Source organism: Acartia tonsa, chromosome 6, assembly GCF_053477335.1.
Source record: "Acartia tonsa isolate MP-2025a chromosome 6, ASM5347733v1, whole genome shotgun sequence".
In the NCBI taxonomy this organism is placed as follows: Eukaryota; Metazoa; Arthropoda; class Copepoda; order Calanoida; family Acartiidae; genus Acartia; species Acartia tonsa.
Genome location: NC_137265.1, coordinates 2,207,040 through 2,228,718, shown reverse-complemented (window position 1 = coordinate 2,228,718; position 21,679 = coordinate 2,207,040). Strand labels below are relative to the sequence as shown.

Below are 21,679 nucleotides of genomic sequence, written 5' to 3'. Positions count from 1 at the left end.
TTCATAGAGCTATAATAGATTCCAATAAACTCTGATTTCAAAAGGTTTCTAACGCCTCACGTTGCAACTCTATCACAGTAGAGTGACATAGAATAACATATACAAAGTGTACTGTAATTAGGATTAAATGTATTTCTAGAACTCGACTTTGCATGTTCTACTTTGAAGGGAATACAATATGATCAGTTTACAGCCAACTTTTTATTTATTTACACGAGACAGAGAACAGTCATCAATAACTTGAATGTGTGAACAAATTTATTTTGTTGAAAGTTAGCACAACTGCTAAAGTCTTTAGCGGCTTCACTGCAGCTGCAGATTTTATTTACAATAGACGGCTTATTTTAATGTTTGACCGACCACACGTGAGTTATGTAAATTCAAACCGTTATAGTAGATTTAATTTTTGATTATTGTTCTTACAGTGGATATAAGATATACGTGGATATTATGACAGGGAATTTTTTTTTAGGCAATTTAACTTGCTAATATGGACCCCTTTTATTGGTCAGTTCGTTCATCCAGTAGGAGGAAAGAGGGTCGAAGGGGGGTATCGTTATTTTAGCTAGCTGCGAGCTCTTGTTGTCATTTTTACATCCCCATAATGCTCATTCATACCCCCCTATGAACTTAAATCTGAATATAAAACGACCTAAAACCATTATAGAAGCTATGTGAAGCTTACCTAATCGGTTTAGCAGTTATTAAGATCTTAAGCTTCAGACAAAAAAATGGTTTACACAATCTATCGTCCTTGGTTGACAGAACCCAGATTTCCAAATAATAAAGTTCACCCGTTTAAAAAATCCCATTGGAAGCGAATGAGAAAAATACACAGGAAAGATTGTATCTATTATAAAAGGTTAGATTTTATTTGTTTAGTCGTACAGCCAAACGGCCGTACAACCTGAGTTTGTTCATCATAGTAACCGGCAGAATTTTACCTGCAACTCCTGACCCCCTAGTGGTACCCTCCTTGAATTAGTTATTAAGCTTTCTGGGACCCATGAGAATCTTCACTGTAAAGGAGAAGCATACCGGTTTATTGGTAAGCAAGATCTTTCGGTGCACTCAGATAGATATCCTGTTACTTCTATTTAAAGACTTGCGGCTACGCCCCTAGAGGCCCCTTGAGCACTAACGGTTGGCGAGATCCTTCGGAACAAACAAATACACAGACAGATATCCTATTACTTTTATATAAGAAAACTAGCGGTTGGCTAGATCCTTCGGGACAAACAGATACATAGATAAATATCTTATTACTTTTAAATAAGGACAAGACCGGGCACAAGCGATTAGCGAGAACCTTCGGAACAAACAGACACAGAAAGACATCGTGTTTCTTTACTATAAGCATTAAAATAATAATACCTTTGACAGGGCTCGGCAGCCGAGCGTCAGCGGCAACGAAGCCTCAAATATCTAACCCGTTTGGATGCTTTGAAAAAAAATGAAAAGAGGGATTGTTATATTTGGATCAGGTTTAGACTTCCAGATAGTTTTTAGAATTGTAAAAGGTTGGTTTCCCTGAGGCTTTCATGCGGGTGCCGAGCCCTGCCCTCGACTTTACATATATGTATATATTAAGAGATATAAGTTTTCCGGAATTGTAATGTATAAGGGAGTAGATTTGAAATCTGCATCAAATTTTAAGGATTTTTTTTATAAAATTCGTTTTTTGTATAATTCTTTATCTAAAAGCGGAAATACAAATTAAGTTAATTAATTTTGGCATCTGTGATTGGTGGATTTAAAAAATCTGCGCTCTGATTGGATGGCGTACATCATTCAACCAATTAGAGCGCTGGTAGTTTAAAATCCACCTATCCTATTGGTCAAAATTAATTAACTTAAAATGTATTTTCGCTTTTAGATAAAGAATTTTACAAAAAACAAATTTTATAAAAAATCCTTAAAATTTGATGCAGATTTCAAATCTACTCCCTACATTAAAATTCCGGAAAACTTATATCTCTTAGTATACATTCCAGCTGCTTTAAAGATTAAAATATTTCAATACCAAATAATAACTCAAACCTAATTATTTATTTTTAGAAAATTACTGAAGGGAAGTAAGGTGCACCCCTTAAGAATCTCCATCTCAAGTGATTCCATAAGAGATATTCCTGTTGTCATAGAACCATTAATAACTGAAGGTACTGTTGGTAAAAGCAAGGATTTTCAGGAATCTACTGGGATAAGACAATAGCCGATAAATGATGATATCCCCAATGATGATACACAAAATTAACCCTTTACTAGATTAAAATTAGTGGTCGATACGTTTAAACTTTCAAAATTATGATCCAACCAATCAAAATTCAATAAATCCCCCTAAGTTGTTAATCCAACGAAAAATAAACGTTATTATAAAAACTTTGGGGACTAGTGTAATAAACAGCTCATTGTCCCCTCTCTCTCTCTCTCTCTCTGGAAGCTTTTCCATATTTAGGGCCGGTTAGTCTGTCTGTAAATCCTTTTGATTTTATACATTTGTCTGATTAGTTATTTTATTTAGATTCAATAATAGAAGAAATTAAGATAAAAGATTTATCTATGTCTAGGAGGTAAGTTTTAATAGTATAACTTTTAATAGTAGCGAAGCTGTTCTATTATTAACTTTGTCTGTCCGTCAGTCATCCCGCTTTGCTATGGGGATATTGAGATTTTATCTGCAATTAAATTAAGACCTCTGATTTTTCTTTTTAACACTATAGTGCATGTTTTAGTATATAAAATCTTTGACAGCTTTTTAAAACTTTTGAATGTATGTTATTCATAATTTTTAACAGCTTCGCTAGCATTGGGCGTAATCGTACTTGTGTTAAGTTATAAAACTGAGGTGGATTCTTTAAAAAAAAATAGGGTCGCTGCTCGCTGTTGAGGCAAAATTATTTTTGTTAAAATATCCTCTAAAATCGCGTAAAATCTACAAAAATTAGATAAAATCATAAAAGGGTCAATAAAGATTTTGTTTAATTATTGTTGATTTTTTATGTGATTTTGGAGGATTTTTTACAAAAACAATTTTGCCTCACCAGCGAGCAGCGACCCTAATTTTTTTTAAGAACCCACCCTGGATAACTAATTCTAAAACAGTTTTATTATATAGCTAATATATTTGGTGACCTATCCTATAATTTTTTTTGTGCAAAATTGTTACATATTTTTTTCGTGAAGCCTTTCTTGAATGCCTGCATCTTTTTAAATAGGGTTGGGCCGGAAAATTTTTTTGGCAGAATACCGGATATCCGGCTGATTTTAAATGCCTGATATCCGGTACCTGGCCGGATATCTGGCCAACGTTCGATATCCGGCAAATTACCGGCATTAAAAATCAGCCGGACATCCGGTAACCGGATAGTTTCAATATCCGGTATCCGGCCTGAAATTGAATATTGCCGGATATCCGGCCCAATATTTAAATATGTCACAAAGTATTTTCTCAAAAAGGGAATTTTTTTTGTGTAATTTATGAACCAGGGACAAGGGAATGATATTCTGACAAGTCAATTCTGAAGGAAAATTTTCCCACAACCCCCTTCCCCTTTTCCTCTCCTTCTTACCCACATCTCTTCAATTACATTAAAAAAACAAACAAATATACTTCCACCTTACTTTTTTGTAGAATTGATTGTTAGAATAGCTACCCCAGCGTAAGAGCAAGTATGTGCAAGTGCATCCAACTTTTCTGTCAGTCATAATCAATACTGTTAAGGGTTAAGATAGAACTTTATATCGGAAGGAAGGGGACAATGGTCTAAATATTACACGAGTCCCCAAAGTTTTTAATAACGTTTTCTTATTCGTTGGCTTTACACCTTTGGGACTTTTGATCAATTTTGATTGGGTAATTCATTAAGCTGAGTGTCCAAACTTTTCAACCAATATTTTGTGTATCATCATTTGGGATGTACATATATTTCTCGGCACTTTAGATCCCTGACTTTTGATTGCTTTTACTTTAAGTTAATTTTTGATTGTTTATTTATCAAATAGGAATATTATTTTATTTCATTATTTAAACTAAGGTTATTATTTTTTAGATTGGAAGCCATACTGGAATAGTTATTTAAGTTAGGAAAATTGCCTGTAAAACATAATGCATGTTTTTTTTCAGTATGGCCAAGAACTGGTTCTAATCCAGTGGATATTAATCGGTTTAGTAGCAATACTAAAAATGATATTCTTTTGATTTTTTAACTTGTTGAGCTTCGCTTCTATGGATGTTGTCATCCTTGTTTATATTAAAATATTGACGTAACAAAAATATTTATTGGAACCAATTCTTGCGAAGGACAATTTTATAATCAGGAATAAATGTGTTTGAAAAAGCACACATTTATGATATATGGAAAGTTTCATGTGTGACGTCATAAAAATACGTCTAAATCTATCTCTTTTTTAGGGGTTTTCATCCCTTTTCTCCTTTCATGCTTCCTTTTTAGACCTATTTTCATGACGTCACACAAGACACTTTCCGTTTAACCAAACAATTAGAAAAAAGATACCCGTGAATAAACCTGCGACTACAAAAAAATAAATATGGTTCCTACTGCTGCTATGTTAGGTGTGCAACATAAATATGATGTATTGGCTAAAAACAAGCACAAGCATTAACCTGCGCAGTTAGAACTATTAGACAAAAGTCGTGCAATCAGAGGGGTTGTTGTCTCTGTATATTTAAGAAGATGATTAAAGTCCCTCAACAGATTATGACGTCATACGATAAAATAACCAATGAGAGGCCAGCATAAATTTTACCATTGGTCAATTACAGTGTATACTGGCCTCTAATTCGCTATTCTATCGTATGAAGTCATAATCTGTTGAGGGACTTCCATATTTAAAGTATCTCCAAATTTAAAACACATATTCACCTCCTTTGCATATCTTTATATCCCCGAGTTTTCTATTTATATCTGGTGCAGACCAAAACAAAATTGTTTGCTTTGGTCAACTCAAACATTCTTTCTAAAATCTATTGAAATATTAATATCACATCATTGTAAAAAGGCTCGAAGGAGAAAAGTGCCTTGTAATTATTATAGATTTATAAAACATTAGAATCAGCTTATAAATGGAGCTAAAATAAAATGTAAATATCTTTTTTTTATGAAATAGAGCTGTAGGCTGAGACATTTAATAAAAGAAAGAAGACTTTTTCCGAAGCCATCCTTGATACCTAAATAAGGGGTGCTGCCACTTTTACCACTATCAATAATACAACTACTGTGTTTTTGACAAAAAGTGGGTGTGTTTTTGTCAATTTCGTTTTTAGCTGAATTTTTGGCAATATTTTTTTTATCCATTGTCAAAATTACACCTTTACTATTGTCATAAACTCAGTTTTACTGTCATTTTTCACACTGTCATTATAACTATCAATGCTTATATTAATTATATTATATGTTAAATTAATCTACGCAACAATAATTCTAAACTTATCAAAAGAAGGTAACAGGCGGATATTGAATATTATAGAGTAGGTGAACTAATTTTTAAAAAAAATATTGTTGTTAATTAACAGATTTATTAAATATTGAATACAATTAGGGGATTGAATCCATTTTTATCAAAGCAGAAATATAATATATAATTATGACCCTCTAATAAATATATTGTTTGATTACATTTTCCCCTCCCTTAGTAATGATATCAAGGCCGAAATGATTTTTGTCATCTACCATTCCATGTTTGCCTCTCTTGGTAATGATACCATTAAGGCCGATACGGTTTTTGTAATGTACCATTCAACTTTTAAGAGAGGCGAAACTGGAATGGTGGACTACTCTTTTGTGAACTAAATAAACCTATCAAAAGCTACTGTGAAAATACGACGAAACCCGAAACTTTGTTTTTTTTCCATGATCCGAAGATTCTCTAAATAATATACCTTTTCTAGGGTGTCCATAGTTAGAAGACAAGTATCACCATACACCCAACATGTACCAGGTTTTTTTTTCTAAACAAAGCTTTTCTATAAATTTTGTTCAGTCCGTAGCTTTGTAACGGATAGCTAGCTCTTATCGAAATTTTGGAAACCCCCTTAAAACCCAAATGGAGGCGGAATGTACGATGGTGCAGGGAGTAAGGGAGGGGACAATGGGCAATCAATTCAATATAAGAGTTATCAAAGAAAGGGCATGTAATCCAGTTTAATCCAATAAATTTGTAGGAAATTATAAAGGGATTGTTAATTGAATAATAGATTTCCATAGCGTCATGTAAAGTGAAATCACAACTTGTTTTTGATGAAATATATTGAGGTTTTTTGGTGTGATTTTTATATTAAAAGATTATTGGACCCGGCCAGCTGCTAGCAAGAATATGACTGCCCCTTTTTATTCTGTTTATTTCCCTTGCCCCCACTCCCTTCTCCCTTCTCCCCGTCTGCTACATTCCAAACTAACACAACGAGTGTTTATTTCCCTTCCCCCCACTTCCCTTATCCCTTCTTCCCGTCTGCAATATTCAAAACATACATAACGAGTAGCGGCATTCTATGCGCAAGTCCCCAAACTCAGTCAGAAACTGCTAAATTCTTGCACATTCCCTTTAAGCCAGTCCCCAAAGTCTGAGACTCCTAAAAATTGAATATTCGATCCATTGTCCCCTCCCTTACTCCCTGACGATGGTGTGAGATGGTGTGCAACCACCTATATGATTAACATAGTCAAAAGTCAAAAAGCGTCCTTTGACTGATAATAGTTATTTCTCGCATCGTATAATAAACGGCTTTCCACGGACATAGAATGTACCTCAGGGCTGAAAAAACTAGTTTTAATCTTATGATTGTACATTTTTATATTCGTAGAAAGCTGGATATAATACGATGCTAGACATAGTTTTTTTTCGTATGGATGAGAATCGGTTCCTATCCACCGAATTCGAATAGATACGAGAAATCATATATTATTAGTATTCACAATACCTTCTACCTAATGCACAGTTTTCGGAAGGACAGCCATAAGTAAGGTGTACCTTATTTTATTTCAGATGTGTTAATACAAAGTATATCTATTTTCAGCGTGGATGAAACCCACTCTAGACCAAACCTTTTCTAAATGCTATGTTCTGCTAATAACTAAGGTACACTGTGTGCAAAGTTATGTTTTGGGTAAAAAAATAAGAACAAGGATAATAACATCTATTAGTAGATAAGCACAAAAAATAGTTGAAAAATGTTCAGAGGTTATATATAAAAAATCGACGGACCATGTGAATTCATACTTGTCATCGGTTTAGGAGATCTTCAAAACAATCTCTAATATCAGCAGAGAAAATAATTTTCCCCTTAGCACTATTGGACAGACGTTAAAAAGTAAATTATAGAATACATTTTACATTAAAAAATGCTGTTGTTTATTTTTCAGATATGTCCTTCCATTTTTTTGATAGTTGTGATTATAGTTATACTTGTTCCTTTATCCTTCAGGTTAATGGTCGTCTTTAATGTCCTATTTTATTGAAGACGAAGAAAGTCGCTCAATGTGACGTCATACAATTTAAGGATTATCCATCTCTTTTTAAGGGGTTTACTTTCCCACTCCTTCCTTCCTCATCCTTCATTTTTATGACGTCATGAGGGACCTTCTTTGTCTTCTATTTTATTATTCTCGTCTTATATTCCAACAAAAATAGAAATTTGGACATAAGATGTGGATATGTCATTACGCAGTTTGTAAAGTAATATCTTACTTAATGTCATATCAGATTTAATCTCAACGCAGTTTATCTGTTTTTTGTTCTCAGTCTATTCAAGTATCTACACAGTCTACAGTTTCTAGGCAGTCTTCAAATATTCAGTGTCTACTTTCTATACACATTGTACAGTAAGAGATATAAGTTTTCCGGAATTTTAATGTAGGGAGTAGATTTGAAATCTGCATCAAATTTTAAGGATTTTTTATAAAATTCGTTTTTTGTAAAATTCTTTATCTAAAAGCGAAAATACATTTTAAGTTAATTAATTTTGACCAATAGGATAGGTGGATTTTAAACTACCTGCGCTCTAATTGGTTGAATGATGTACGACATCCAATCAGAGCGCAGATTTTTAAATCCACCAATCACAGATGCCAAAATTAATTAACTTAATTTGTATTTCCGCTTTTAGATAAAGAATTATACAAAAAACGAATTTTATAAAAAATCCTTAAAATTTGATGCAGATTTCAAATCTACTCCCTACATTAAAATTCCGGAAAACTTATATCTCTTATTGTACAGTCTCTCTATAGTCCCTACATTTTTACTGAGTACTTGTCAAATTTCAAATATTGTGCGCCAGTAGCTATTTGAAGGTTACATACTTTTATAAAAGTAACAGGATGTTTGTGATTATGTTTGTATATCTGTTTATACCAAAGTATCTTGCTAACCTCTGATCCAATATGGTTCTCCCTTACAATGTAGCTTTTCATATTTAAAAAGTTTTTAACAATTTAAGTGGAAAGTTACACCATCCTCCCAAGAGAGATAGCTCATAAAAAAATAGATCCCCCCCCCCAATAAAAAAAAAATTACTTCTTCTTTTAAAAACTTAAATTGAAAAGGGATGGAGATGACTCCCCTCATATAATACATAAAATGACGACCATTTCAAGTGATGACTTTCAAAGTGTGATTCTTGCTCATCGAATTTGTTCAAAACTCCATGTAAGTATTTATTTATCACTCAACCATGACGAAGCCCAAATTGTGTCAAAAATGATCATAAAAATGAGGGAGATGAGAGGAGAAGTGGGAAAATAAACCCCTAAAAAAGAGATGGATAATCCCTCATTTGTGTGGCGTCACAGTCACATGGATGATTTTTTACACAATTTGGGCTTTGTCTTCAACTATATATTTTTAAAAACCGGTCAACCATACAGGGCTAGCGTTAAAATGAGTGGCGTGCAGAGGATTCTCTAGGGGGGGTGTTAAGTCTTGTGGTGTTGAATTTCTCATTTATGGGGATGTTGATACCACAATAAGATACAAGGCTTTTCAGTATGGCTCAGAACCAGTTTCAAAGCAAAAGAAATTAATCGGATTGGAATTTCTTTGAATAGACAGATTTAAAAAAACACTAACTTTTGTGATTTTTTGTTAACTCATTCGTGACGAGCTCCCAAAGTTCAAAGTTTTGATTCACGTAATTACAACAAATAGATTTTTTCAAAAACTACTCAACATAATTAAAAAAGTAAGGTGTCAAATTAAAGATCTTACTATTTTTCTTCATATTGGCAATTTTCTTCTTTTTTTTGTTGCGTTTTAGTACCTTAAAACTTAAATTACTTCAAAAATAAGTGGTCTACAAAAAAAACCGATTGCATATCTAAATTCTATATGTCAATGTACATCTACTACTTACTAAAAGCAACGACTAGCTAACTTTTTATCACAAAAGTTAGGACACGTTCTTTCTATAATACTTGTTTTTAAGGATTGGAGGCATATAATAAACCACACAGAGAGTTGGTGTGATCCCAGGTAATATTTCATAGGGATGGCACAATGAAAATAGAATTGATTTTTTGTCTGACTTGGAGTTTGGGTACTAGAGCAGAGAAAGTTGCCAAGAAGTTATTCTCCAAGCAGAGTTCTGAACATTTAAGTTTAATAAAATCTATAGCTAAATTGTTTTCTAATTCTTGTAGAAAAATTTGCTTTTAAGATTATAGAAAAAAATGGTACCCTCAAACCTTTCACTCGAGTCATGAACCAAAATGTTTGTATTTTCCCCCCATTGAAAGCCCTATTTTTTATCAAATAAAGTAAATCCTATCCTCTTTATACCCATTGAATTTAGTTTACCCCATCTTCCTAAAACATTGCTTGGACACTTTTTAATGGTAGGTCAGTTATGCAATTTCAATGCCCTTTTGTACACATTTTGTAGTTTAAAAAGAAGTTCGAAGGAGAAAATAAGATAAAATGAAACTCTATGAATTACTAGCGGATTTTCCCTTAGCCTCTAGGGGCTTCGCCCCAAGAGGTATTTAAAAAAAATATTAAGAACTTTGTGCTGCTACCATTAATTTTGCATTAATTAATTGTCTTAAAAATAATGGGGGGTGGGGTATTGTTTGTTTTTGGGGGGGTTATGGGTTTTCCAACCCCCCAAAAATAGCCAAAAACCACCACAGGACCAGTAGGTATATTCCCTGATCTTTCCGAGATCTTAAGGGACAGACAGACGGACGGATGGACAAGCGGACATTGTTGAACATTGTTACCAACATAATTGTTTTCTTATTTCAGAATCTTTCACAGATATTTCAACCGAACAATGCACTGTCGATGCTTTGATCAAACATTCAAAGATGATCCAAATTTTTTCTAATCATTTTTAGTTATTATGAAAATACATCTTGAAGAAAATTACTTAAGATATAAAAATATTTTAATTTAGCTTTTTATCTTGGGAGTTTGCTTATTAATTCAAATTACTTAGTTAATTTGTCATTAAGATAAAATAATGCTGCCCATTAAATTTTTTTATGAATTGAAATTAAGGGGGGGGGGGGGAAATTGTTTTTCTTTATGCCTAAACCCTCTGGAATCCTTTTTCACACTCTTTCTTTTAAATTTATTTTCCACTAAGGAGATGGGGCGACTATGCACTTTGAAGGAAACCACCAAAAAATATAAGTAAAACATGTGATACTTTTGTAGAATTAACTTTTATATTATACTGTAATATTAAAAATAAAAAAAAATTAAATAAATATTTATTTTATTCAACATACATATATTAGAAAAAAAATCATCTTTGGCAAGTAAAGGATAGTTCCACGAAGGACAATGTTTTAAATACTTGAGATTAGTGATTTTTAAGATCTTCATGGAACCTCCAAATTTATGAGTATAAGAACAACAATTATAAGATATAAATTAGGGTTGGGCTGGATACTTTTTTGGCCGGATACCGGTAAGACAATCAAAATGTCCAAATATCCGGCAAATTACCGGATATCCGGCCGGATAATAGGGTATCCGGTATTAGAAATCAGCCGGTTATCCGGTATCCGGCCGGATAGCTAGCCAAACCAGATATCCGGCCCAACCCTAATGTTAATATTTATGGCTGAATTTAGACAATTATATAAAAAAAAATTTACTAAGATAGTTTATCAAAAGACTAATATAGACTTTTTATTTAAAAGTAAAGCTTTTAAAAATATGCTCAAAATCTAACATAGTTTCATAACTTTGAGAACTTTTTAAAAAATTGGTTGATAATAATATTTTCCTGATAAAATATTTACATTTTTTGACACAAAGAAATTTGTTTATAAATATGATAATATTAAAAAATCACATTTTACCGCAAGAATCACTAAAATGCCTACCTCTTTTCCACCAATAAAAAAAAAATAGTTTATGTTATATATTTAAGAAAAAAAGAAGTGTTAGCCCCCACCCCCTTTTTTTCTCTTTTTTTTATCAGTAAAAACTTTGGCTTAATTAATGTATTTAGAAGTCCAAGCCTTTAATATATAATATTGATTTAAAAAATTGGGTAATTATTAAGTAAGATGTCAAAGACTATATGGTGTATTATTTGCCAATTGAAACACTTTTCTGCACTACATCTCATACTTTTTGTTGGACACCCTGTAAAACTGAAGTCTAGCCAAAAGTCATGTAAAAATCTTACATGAATAATTGATCATTTTGGTGTATTTTTTAATAGGTTTGATAAAAGATTGATTAAAAATTAATTTCTAAAATCGTCAAAAAATTTTGGGAGGATTTTCGGTATCTACCTTCATGGATAGCTAGATATCAAGACATCTAGGGAATATGTAACATTTTTTCGGCCCTCCTGAAGTTAAGAACCACCCAACAGATCAAAATATAGAGTATTATAAAATCGGAGAGGTAGTGCAGAAAAGTTGTCCACTTAACGAATAATACACCATATAGATTCTACTAAATTAAAACATTGGTATATACTTGTACTTGATAAGTAACCCAATACTCCAATAGATGATGTTGAACGCGAAGATTAGAATCAGAATAACAAAGTTTCCAATGAACTCTATGTACACAAGTGTCCACCTAAAAAATAGATGATGGTAAATGCAAAGATTAGAATCAGAATAACAAAGTTTCTAATGAACTCAATGTACACAAGCGTCCATCTAAAAAGAAGATAAGAATCAGATTAACAAAGTTTCCAATGAACTCAATGTACACAAGCGTCCATCTAAAAAGAAGATTAGAATCAGATTAACAAAGTTTCCAATGAACTCTATGTACACAAGTGTCCATCTAAAAAGAAGATAAGAATCAGATTAACAAAGTTTCCAATGAACTCAATGTACACAAGCGTCCATCTAAAAAGAAGATTAGAATCAGAATAACAAAGTTTCCAATGAACTCTATGTACACAAGTGTCCACCTAAACAGAGATAATAGATGATGTTGAATGCAAAGATAAGAATCAGAATAACAAAGTTTCTAATGAACTCAATGTACACAAGCGTCCATCTAAAAAGAAGATAAGAATCAGATTAACAAAGTTTCCAATGAACTCTATGTACACAAGCGTCCATCTAAAAAGAAGATAAGAATCAGATTAACAAAGTTTCCAATGAACTCTATGTACACAAGTGTCCACCTAAAAAGAAGATAAGAATCAGAATAACAAAGTTTCCAATGAACTCTATGTACACAAGTGTCCACCTAAATAAAGATTAGGATCAGAATAATAAAGTTTCCAATGAACTCTATGTACACAAGTGTCCACCTAAAAAGAAGATAAGAATCAGAATAACAAAGTTTCCAATGAACTCTATGTACACAAGTGTCCACCTAAACAGAAGATTAGAATCAGAATAACAAAGTTTCCAATGAATTCTATGTACACAAGCGTCCAACTGAAAAGAAATGATGCATTTTTTACAAGATAGAAATAGGGTTTTACATATTATCTACACAAAAGTGGCTCTCTTTGTTTTCGAAAAGGGGGGAGAGAGCAGATATTTAACAAAAGACAATAACAAAATTTTTATAGCCGTCTAGATCAAACAGCTAAAATAACTTTAAAAGCGTCCCTAAAACGCACTAAAATGGTAATACAAGTAATGAACTCTTAACCAATAAAAAGATATACAGACAAACATCCTAACTTTTCTTTTGAACTAAATACCTAGTGATTTTCTTCTGTTTAGCATGTTCTTGTTCTTTTTCTATGATGTCAGATTTTAGATCCTCAACTGGTAGTACCTAAATACGAAGATGATTAAAGTCCCTCCACAGATTATGACGTCATATAATAAAATATCCAATGACAGGCTAGCACAAATTTTACCATTGGTCAATTACAATGTATACTGGCCTATCATTGGCTATTCTATTGGTATGACGTTATAATCTGTAGAGGGACTTTAATCATCTTCCCTAAATACACAAATGTCTTATACTTTAAAATGGGTTCATATATCAAGGAAATGGATTTATTATTACTTAGATCTCGCACCAGATTATCATGAACTATAATAAAATGAAACTTGTAGCTGGCTAAAATAACGTTCTCCATCCATCTATCTACTTTATCCCATCCCCTCCCCTCCTATTGGATAAACGAACTGACCAATAAGTGAGGTCCGTTGTAACCTAAACTGACGACAATTTTTCCCCTTCCATAATATATTTTAAATCCATTGTTAAGGATGTAGTCAAACCGATAGGACGTGTATGTATGAAGGGCATACATGCATTGAAATATCTGTCACGGTTAGTTTTTTATTAAATGAATAAGTTAGGGTACAATGTTTGGCACTTTCGATATAAGTAAATGGTAATAACAAACCAACAGAATACAATAAAACCTTCAGAAAAATCGATAAAAATAGTTTTCATACAAAATTTTGGTTTTTTTATATTTTTTTTCTAAAATGTCATAGCAGAAGATGCAAAATGTCGTCTTAGTTTTTTGAAGGGATTCATCTTCTCTGAAATCTAAATTATCAAAATATTTCTTTTGGTAAATGATTATACAATATATGTCAAACATTTTGTCAGAAAAAAATATTTAAAATTATGAAGTAGAAACCTGAATAATTTTTCTTGTGGAAATAGTTTTCGGCAAATGTTGATAACATATGTCTGCTAGCATTAAGATGTTTGTACTGTCAAAACACGTTGGGTTTTATTTAAAGAATTTCTTTAAATTGTTTTTTTTACATTGTATACCAATAACGCAATATTTGCTATCAGAAAACCCCCGACTAAGACTCGCCTACGACCCGATCTTTTAGGATTGCTTTTTAATTCACATTTTTGAAAGTCTTTCAACAGTATACACAGCAAATTCTCTATTTTTTAACTAACTTTCCGAATCATATACCTAAAGCATTTGAATTGACAAAGGTTATGCTAATATTTTTATCATTCAAGTTTATTTAATATTCTAATGAATAGCGCAACCCTCCAAGTTATGGCTACTTTTCATGAACTGAACTAAAGAATAAGCTCTGACGCAATGTCATATAAGGATATTATAATATTCATTAAAAAAATTGTTATTTTTGCATATATGTTACATTTTACAGTGTTTTGTGGCTCAAAAGAAAGACAATTAAAATTTATTTCATATTATATAGTTTAGATTGCATAAGATAACCTAGAAATAGTAAAAAAGTCCCTTTCTTTTTTTGTCGTAAAAAAGAAATTAACAAAGATTTTTATTAAAAAACACCTTAGTGTAAAAATTAAAAATTTTAAATATGGTCACAAAAAGATTCAATTAGTTTATTAAATGTTTCATTTTCAGCAAATGACGATTAATCTCTATTACAAAGAATAAAGTGTAAAAAAATATTCTCGTTTTAATTCTAAGCAACTTAAAATGCATTTTAATACCTTTTAATGATTTATTTTTTAAAACATCATTTTATAAAATGTTATTTATTTTTTTAATTATATATATTTGAATGTTTTTAAATTTTGTTAACATTTTGTTTTAAATGTAGAAAATTGGTAATTCTAAACATTCAAAAAATGATTTTATTAAATTTTCATCACTTAAATTGCATGTTTGATGAAATTTTCAACTGATAATTCAAGAAAAATCGTTTAAGTTTTATTATATTTACTTTGAAATGTTAAAAAAATATATTATTGTCAAAAATGTGGAAGTTATGCTTTCATCAAAAAAGACCTAAAAACATGAAAATTAACACATGTAATGAGATTTTTTTTCTTTCAGGTTTAATTTTAAGTAATTATTGATATTTTTTGTAAAAAGGATTTTATATAAAAAGTTTTAAAACTCGAGTTAAGTAGTGGTGCTAAAAAAGGTTGCCAATTTATGCAATTTTCTTGCAAAAAAATTTTTCTAGGATTTTAAAAATAGCAAAGGGTGTTATTAGACGTACTTACAGATACAATTGCTAAGTCATTTTGGCCAAACACTAAAATAAAGTTTTTACATCTGAGGGTCCACCCGTGCTGTGTTTAAGTTGGATAAATTTTAGGGGACATAAACCTTAAAGGTGTTTGGAAATGTTTGTTAAAAAAAAAAAAAAATATGCAACTATGCCTTTGGAAAATGCAAATATTTCAAAGAAGCTGTCTCAGTGTCTATAGTGCCCTAGCAAATTAGGGATAGATGTCACCACTTTTGACGTGCCTATGCTATTGAAGTAAAAAAATACCCTATATCCCATCTCTTTTCTAGGGGGTTCTTTCCCCCCGCACTTACTCTTTCTCTCTACAATGACGTCAATAGAACACGTTGACCAAACGCGATAACATATGTATATCCCCACTTTGCTAGGGCACTATAGACAGCTACCATTTTAAATTGTTCCACCCAGCATTTGCAAGGTATAAATTCATGGCATTATCTATTCTTCAATGTCCTATCCCTGTAAAATTGTTTACCTTGACAAGTTTAGCATTTACAGATAGCCAGGTATCAGAATTTACCTTGACAAGTTTAGCATTGACAGATAGCCAGGTATCAGAATTTCTTCTTTCTCTGGACACAGGTCTACTCTCTTCCAGGGTTATCTGCATCCTAAACAACAGTAATTAATTATATGATCCTTCGTTTGTCAAATAAATGTATAATAAAAAAGTATAGATATATAATCCAGATAACTACTTGGATTCAGTGTTGGAGATATTTTTCGTCTACGCTAGCAGATTGTTTTCTGTTTATTTGTAGAGACTAGGCAGTGTTAATGTTTTTGAGGCTATTGACTGATGTTCAAAGACCCAATTGAGATTTGACACAGTGTCCATGTTGTTGGGACATACAGTTATTAAAACTTTTCCCCTCTATTGTTTTACTTTAATATTTTTCTATTTTATAGATCATTTTTAATACTTCATTATATAAAAAGCAAATTTAGATGTAAACTCAACATTTTAAGTCATTTGAATTCTTAATTCTTTTAAATATTTTCTTTGAAAGTATACTATAATCATAATGAGTAGAATATTAACACTTTTATCAAATGCTTTGTTAATATCAAACTTACATAAATTTCTGAATTGTTGCAAAACTTCTCAAGAACTTTAGATTTCAGAACTTCCTCAAAAGAATGTAGTATAATCTTAAGAACTTACTCTTTAGATTTAAGAACATTCTCAATAGTATGTAGTATAATATCAAGAACTTACTCTTTAGATTTAAGAACATACTTAATAGTATGTAGTATAATCTCAAGAACTTACTCTTTAAATTTAAGAACATCCTCAATAGTATGTAGTATAATCTCAAGAACTTACTCTTTACATCTAAGAACATACTCAATAGTATGTAGTATAATCTCAAGAACTTACTCTTTAGATTTAAGAACAACCTCAATAGTATGTAGTATAATCTCAAGAACTTACTCTTTAGATTTAAGAACATCCTCAATAGTATGTAGTATAATCTCAAGAACTGGGACCATTAAAGAAAACAACATCCAAACATCTAGATACAGAATGAATTAATTAAGAGAAGGGGGTGTGATTCACATGAATTATATATCACTAAAAGCCTCTAGGGGCACTAATGAGAACACGAGGGTAGAGTCGACCTTCCATTTTAAAATTTAGTTCTGAAAAGAAAAGTCTTAATTATTTTTTTTCAGAACCTATAAAAGAAGCTTCACTATAAAGGAGAACCATGTTGGTCGAGCAGTTAGAAATATCCTAAGCTACAGACAGACAAACAGACCCAGAAAAGACAGCCTTTTAACCTTATATAAGGTTAACAAGGATGACAAAATCCATGAAAAACAAAGTTTAACAAATTAGAAACATTCTTAATAATCAAAGAAATTTTCTGTTTTATTTTAATATTATAGAAATTCTTATTCAAGATTTGGAAACAATAGGACTATTCAAACATATCTTATGGCATTAGGACAAAGCAAATTATAAAGAAAATTTTAGCATATATAAATTCATACCTATGAACTTAAATTCAGCAGTTTTGGGTAAATCATCCGATATACTTGTCAGCATAGTTGTTAATACTAGCATAGCCTAAACATAGAATAATTAGAAGAGAATATAGTATATGTAATCAGATATACTTTTAGTCATAGTTGTTAACACTAGCATAGCCTAAACACAGAATAATTAGTATAGAATATAATCTATGTAATCAGATTTACTTGTATGTATAGTTGTTAACACTAGCATAGCCTAAATATAGAATAATTAGAATAGAATATGATCTATATAATCAAATATGCTTATAAGCATAATTGTTAACACTAGCATAGCCTAAACATAGAATAATTAGAATAGAATATGATCTATATAATCAAATATGCTTATAAGCATAATTGTTAACACTAGCATAGCCTAAACATAGAATAATTAGAATAGAATATGATCTATATAATCAAATATGCTTATAAGCATAATTGTTAACACTAGCATAGCCTAAACATAGAATAATTAGAATAGAATATAATCTATTTAATCAGATGTTGTTAACACTAGCATAGCCTAAACATAGAATAATTAGAATAGAATATAATCCATGTTAATACATATAAGTGTAAGTCTAAACATAGAATAAATAGAATAGAATATAATCTATGTAGTCAGATATAATTGTAAATACTAATATAGTCTATACATAAAATATTTAGATTAGAATTCGAGCAGGTATTACACAGAATAATATTTTTCTTACCGTTAGATTGATGGTAATGATATGACCAAACCACTTGCTATTGTTGAATATTGTTGTCAAATACGAGACCAGCTTTATCAGCAGGGTGGGGATGTAAACAGTCATCATCTAAAATATTTATTAGAGTTTGGATTATGAAGTTGAACGAGTTGCTTTTTTATAGTGAGACGTTATTACCTCACCTTCTACGGTTTTGAGTATGGCAGGTGTCCCAGATTGATTAAAAGACTATATAAGCACAGCAGCCTACGGAAAAAAGTTGTAATCGGAGTTAAGTTGCTATGCCTATTCCGAGGTTTAAACCAATAATGCAACTCACATTGGATAATAAGATATGTCAGCTTGCACTATAAAAAAAAACCAGAATTTTAGATCGTATTTTTGTTTTATTTTGAAAACAACGTCAAAAATATGAATAAATTAGGTATTTGCTTTGTTATTTTGCATAAACAAAACTTACACTTTATAGTAACTTAATATTAAAAAAAAATTCCATCTGCAAATATCTATTACAAGAAGTCTGTGAGCTACTCTACTTAAAACTGTTACTATAAATGGATATATAATACGTGGATATTGTAAGAGATTCTCACATACCCTGTTTCTCACAGCTGGGTAATAAAATGATACGCCCCTCCCCCTTTTAAATGTACCAAATCCTCTTCCCTGAACATAGAGGAGCGTATTGACGAATATCTGAGGACTACATTACTAACCTACTTTGCGAACAAAAAAATTCCCTTTTTACAGTATAAATTTATTATATATCCAAATTTTACTTATTTAGCCTTGTCAGAACAATATTTACCTGTCCAATGATTTGTCTTCCAAGCTCAAATTTTACAACAATTCCCCTAAAAAACAAACATTAAGTCAATTTACTATTATATACTAGACTAGTGGCTACGTCCGTTAAAAAGTTCTTAGAGGAAATGTAGGGGTGATGGAAAAGTCGAATATCTACATTTAATTTTAAAAAATCCAAAACATAAAAATACATTAATCCCTAAACATATATCAAGCTGCAATCTAAAGGTCAATTTCGGGTTAACTGTTAACAAAATCTTTGGGTACAAACAGACAGATACTCCAGGGAAAAGGGAATGTGATTATGACAAAAAATTCTAAGTGAAAATTTCCCCTCAGCCCCCTTCCTTTTTTTCACTCTCCTTCTTACCCACTTCCCTTTCAGTTACACCAAAAGAAGAGGTTTTACTCCAACTTTACTCCAACAAAAAATATATTATTTTCGGCAATTTCAAATGGAATTTATTGGCTAAATAGCAGCCACTGCAGATACACAGACTGTGCACAGCGTATGTTTACAAATCATTAAAACCGATGAAACCCAGTCATTAAAAAATAATCTGGAATTGTCAAGACTCGAAAAACGTAAACCTGATTAAAGTTTTAGTTTACGTATATGTATATTTTTTTTATCCAATGTAGCCTTAAAAGTGTCTAAAATCAGGGATCTGAAGGGATAAGACAATGGCCTATAAATTGATGTACATCCCAATTGATGATACACAACATTTCTGTAGATTAATGTTAGTGTTTTTGGAAAAGTTTTGACAACTTAATGACCCAACGAATCAAATCCCAATAAAGTTTCCTAGGTTGTTAAGTCAACGAATAAGAAAACGATGAAGACGAAGAAAGTCGTTCAATGTGACGTCATAAAAATGAGGGATTATCCAGGGGCGTCCAAGCTTTTTATTTTGGGGGGGGTAAAATTTTTTTAAGGGGGGGGTAATTCGGTTTTGGGGGGAATAAAATGGCGTGCGAAGCGCGCCGCAAATTTTTTTTACCCCCCCCAAAATTTTTACCCCGGGGGTAAAATTTGCTTGAGGGGGGTTATCCCCCCCCCTGAAATCTGTTGGCAGGGGTAATATTTGTTTACACCCCCCAAAATTTACCCCCGGGGTAAAATTTTTGGGGGGGGGTAATTTAAATTTTATCAAAAATTTAGTGTTAAAAATGCGCGCGAAGGGCGCAAAAATTTTTTTTGTTAGAGATTTTCTATTTTGGGGGGGGGTATTTACCCCACCCCAAAATTGTTTGGGGGGGGGTAAATACCCCCTCCTAAATGGTTGGGTAGGGGTAAATTTTAAATGGGGGGGGGGGGTAAAATGAAAAAAATTTTGGGGGTGCCTACGGCACTCCCAAATTCGTTTGGGGGGGGTAATCGCCCCATCACCCCCCCCCCCCTTAGACGCCTATGGGATTATCCATCACTTTTTTAGGAGTTTTCTTTCCCACTCCTCCTCTCCTCATCCCTCATTTCTATGACGTCAGAATTTTTTTTGAGGGACTTTCTTCGTCTTCAAAACCATATTATAAAACTTTGCTGACGAGTTTAATAACCCGCTCATTGTCCAAAATAAAACCAAACTATTCTCCAAACTGAGAACTGATATATAAATGTATAATATTGACCAACAATCATTCCAGATGTTTCCGAATAGTTTTCTTATTCGTTGGCTTTATAACTTTGGGGGCTCAAGGTTGATTGGTTGGGCTAAATTGAGTGTTCAAACGTTTCAACCACTTATTCTAATCTATAGAAGGGGTAATTTTGTGTATCTCCATTGTTATGTACATAAATTTATCGGACATTGTCTTATCCCTTTAGATCCTTTAAACTTTAAATGTTGACTAACCTTGTTCCATTGTCGAACTGTCCATACTCGACCTTGATGCTCTGAATATTGTACTGTTGCACCTCTGTCTGGGACAGGACAGGGATTCGAGTTGGTGCTATCAGCTCTGATAACAGGAATATTATCATAAAACTATATCAAAAAGATTAAGTAACGGAGAAAAATTAAAATTGGACCTTACATAAATTTAAAAAAAACTGTTTAATTGTGATTTAAAATTTTTTAAGCAGACAAACAACTTTTTCACCTTTTAAAGAACCTTTGTCATGAAGAGCAGCATCTGTGTATGACTAATAACTACGAAATTCCCTGAAGCTTTACAAAGTGTCTTAAAAAATCAACCATGTTGCGTCATAAAAATGAGGGATTATCCATCTCTTCTTTAGTGGTTTTCTTTCCCACTTTTCTTCTCATCCTTCATTTTTATGACGTCATATGGCTGATTTTTTGAGTGAGACACTTTGTAAAGGTTTCATTTCCTCCTTTCATAAATGTCACATGTTATTTTGTTACCAAAGCGTGCTCAGGGTTTTGTCAGGGTGTTGACAGTACTATATTACCCTTGTTTGCACGTCTAGTAGAAACAGAAGCAGATAATACGACTGATTTAAAATGTTTAACTTGATAATATTCCTAGAAAGTTAGCATCATCTGCCTTCACCAGGGTTAGATTCATTGCACATTCCTAAATTAAAACATCATCAAAATTAATTTAACAAGCTTTAAAATTGTATGCTTAACCTATCTATGATTTTACAAAACATTTTTGAAATTTCAAAAATGTAATTCAGAAATTAAAATTGGTGTATCTAGCTCCTGCTTGTGTAATAAGGTAGAAAAATGCGCCATTTATTTATATCTTGAA

The 21,679-nt window shown here is 31.9% G+C and overlaps 2 protein-coding genes across 2 annotated transcripts; one reads left to right on the top strand and one right to left on the bottom strand.

Annotated features, from left to right (window-relative positions):
• Positions 1-727: 727 nt before the first annotated feature.
• Positions 728-10,400, top strand: LOC145321562 (uncharacterized). The gene is made up of 9 exons (XM_080162989.1): positions 728-862; positions 2,059-2,159; positions 2,522-2,570; positions 5,909-5,958; positions 7,034-7,095; positions 7,380-7,441; positions 8,613-8,664; positions 9,440-9,486; positions 10,258-10,400. The coding sequence occupies exons 1-9, from the start codon at positions 732-734 to the stop codon at positions 10,337-10,339; spliced, it is 636 nt and encodes a 211-aa protein (XP_080019115.1). The 5' UTR covers positions 728-731; the 3' UTR covers positions 10,340-10,400.
• An 851-nt stretch (positions 10,401-11,251) lies between these two features.
• On the bottom strand, positions 11,252-20,942 carry LOC145321469 (glycine receptor subunit beta-like). The gene is made up of 8 exons (XM_080162889.1): positions 20,815-20,942; positions 18,960-19,005; positions 18,152-18,259; positions 17,415-17,490; positions 16,852-16,933; positions 15,937-16,027; positions 13,154-13,230; positions 11,252-12,060 (listed from the first exon to the last, which is right to left on the bottom strand). The coding sequence occupies exons 1-8, from the start codon at positions 20,940-20,942 to the stop codon at positions 11,937-11,939; spliced, it is 732 nt and encodes a 243-aa protein (XP_080019015.1). The 3' UTR covers positions 11,252-11,936.
• Positions 20,943-21,679: the final 737 nt, after the last annotated feature.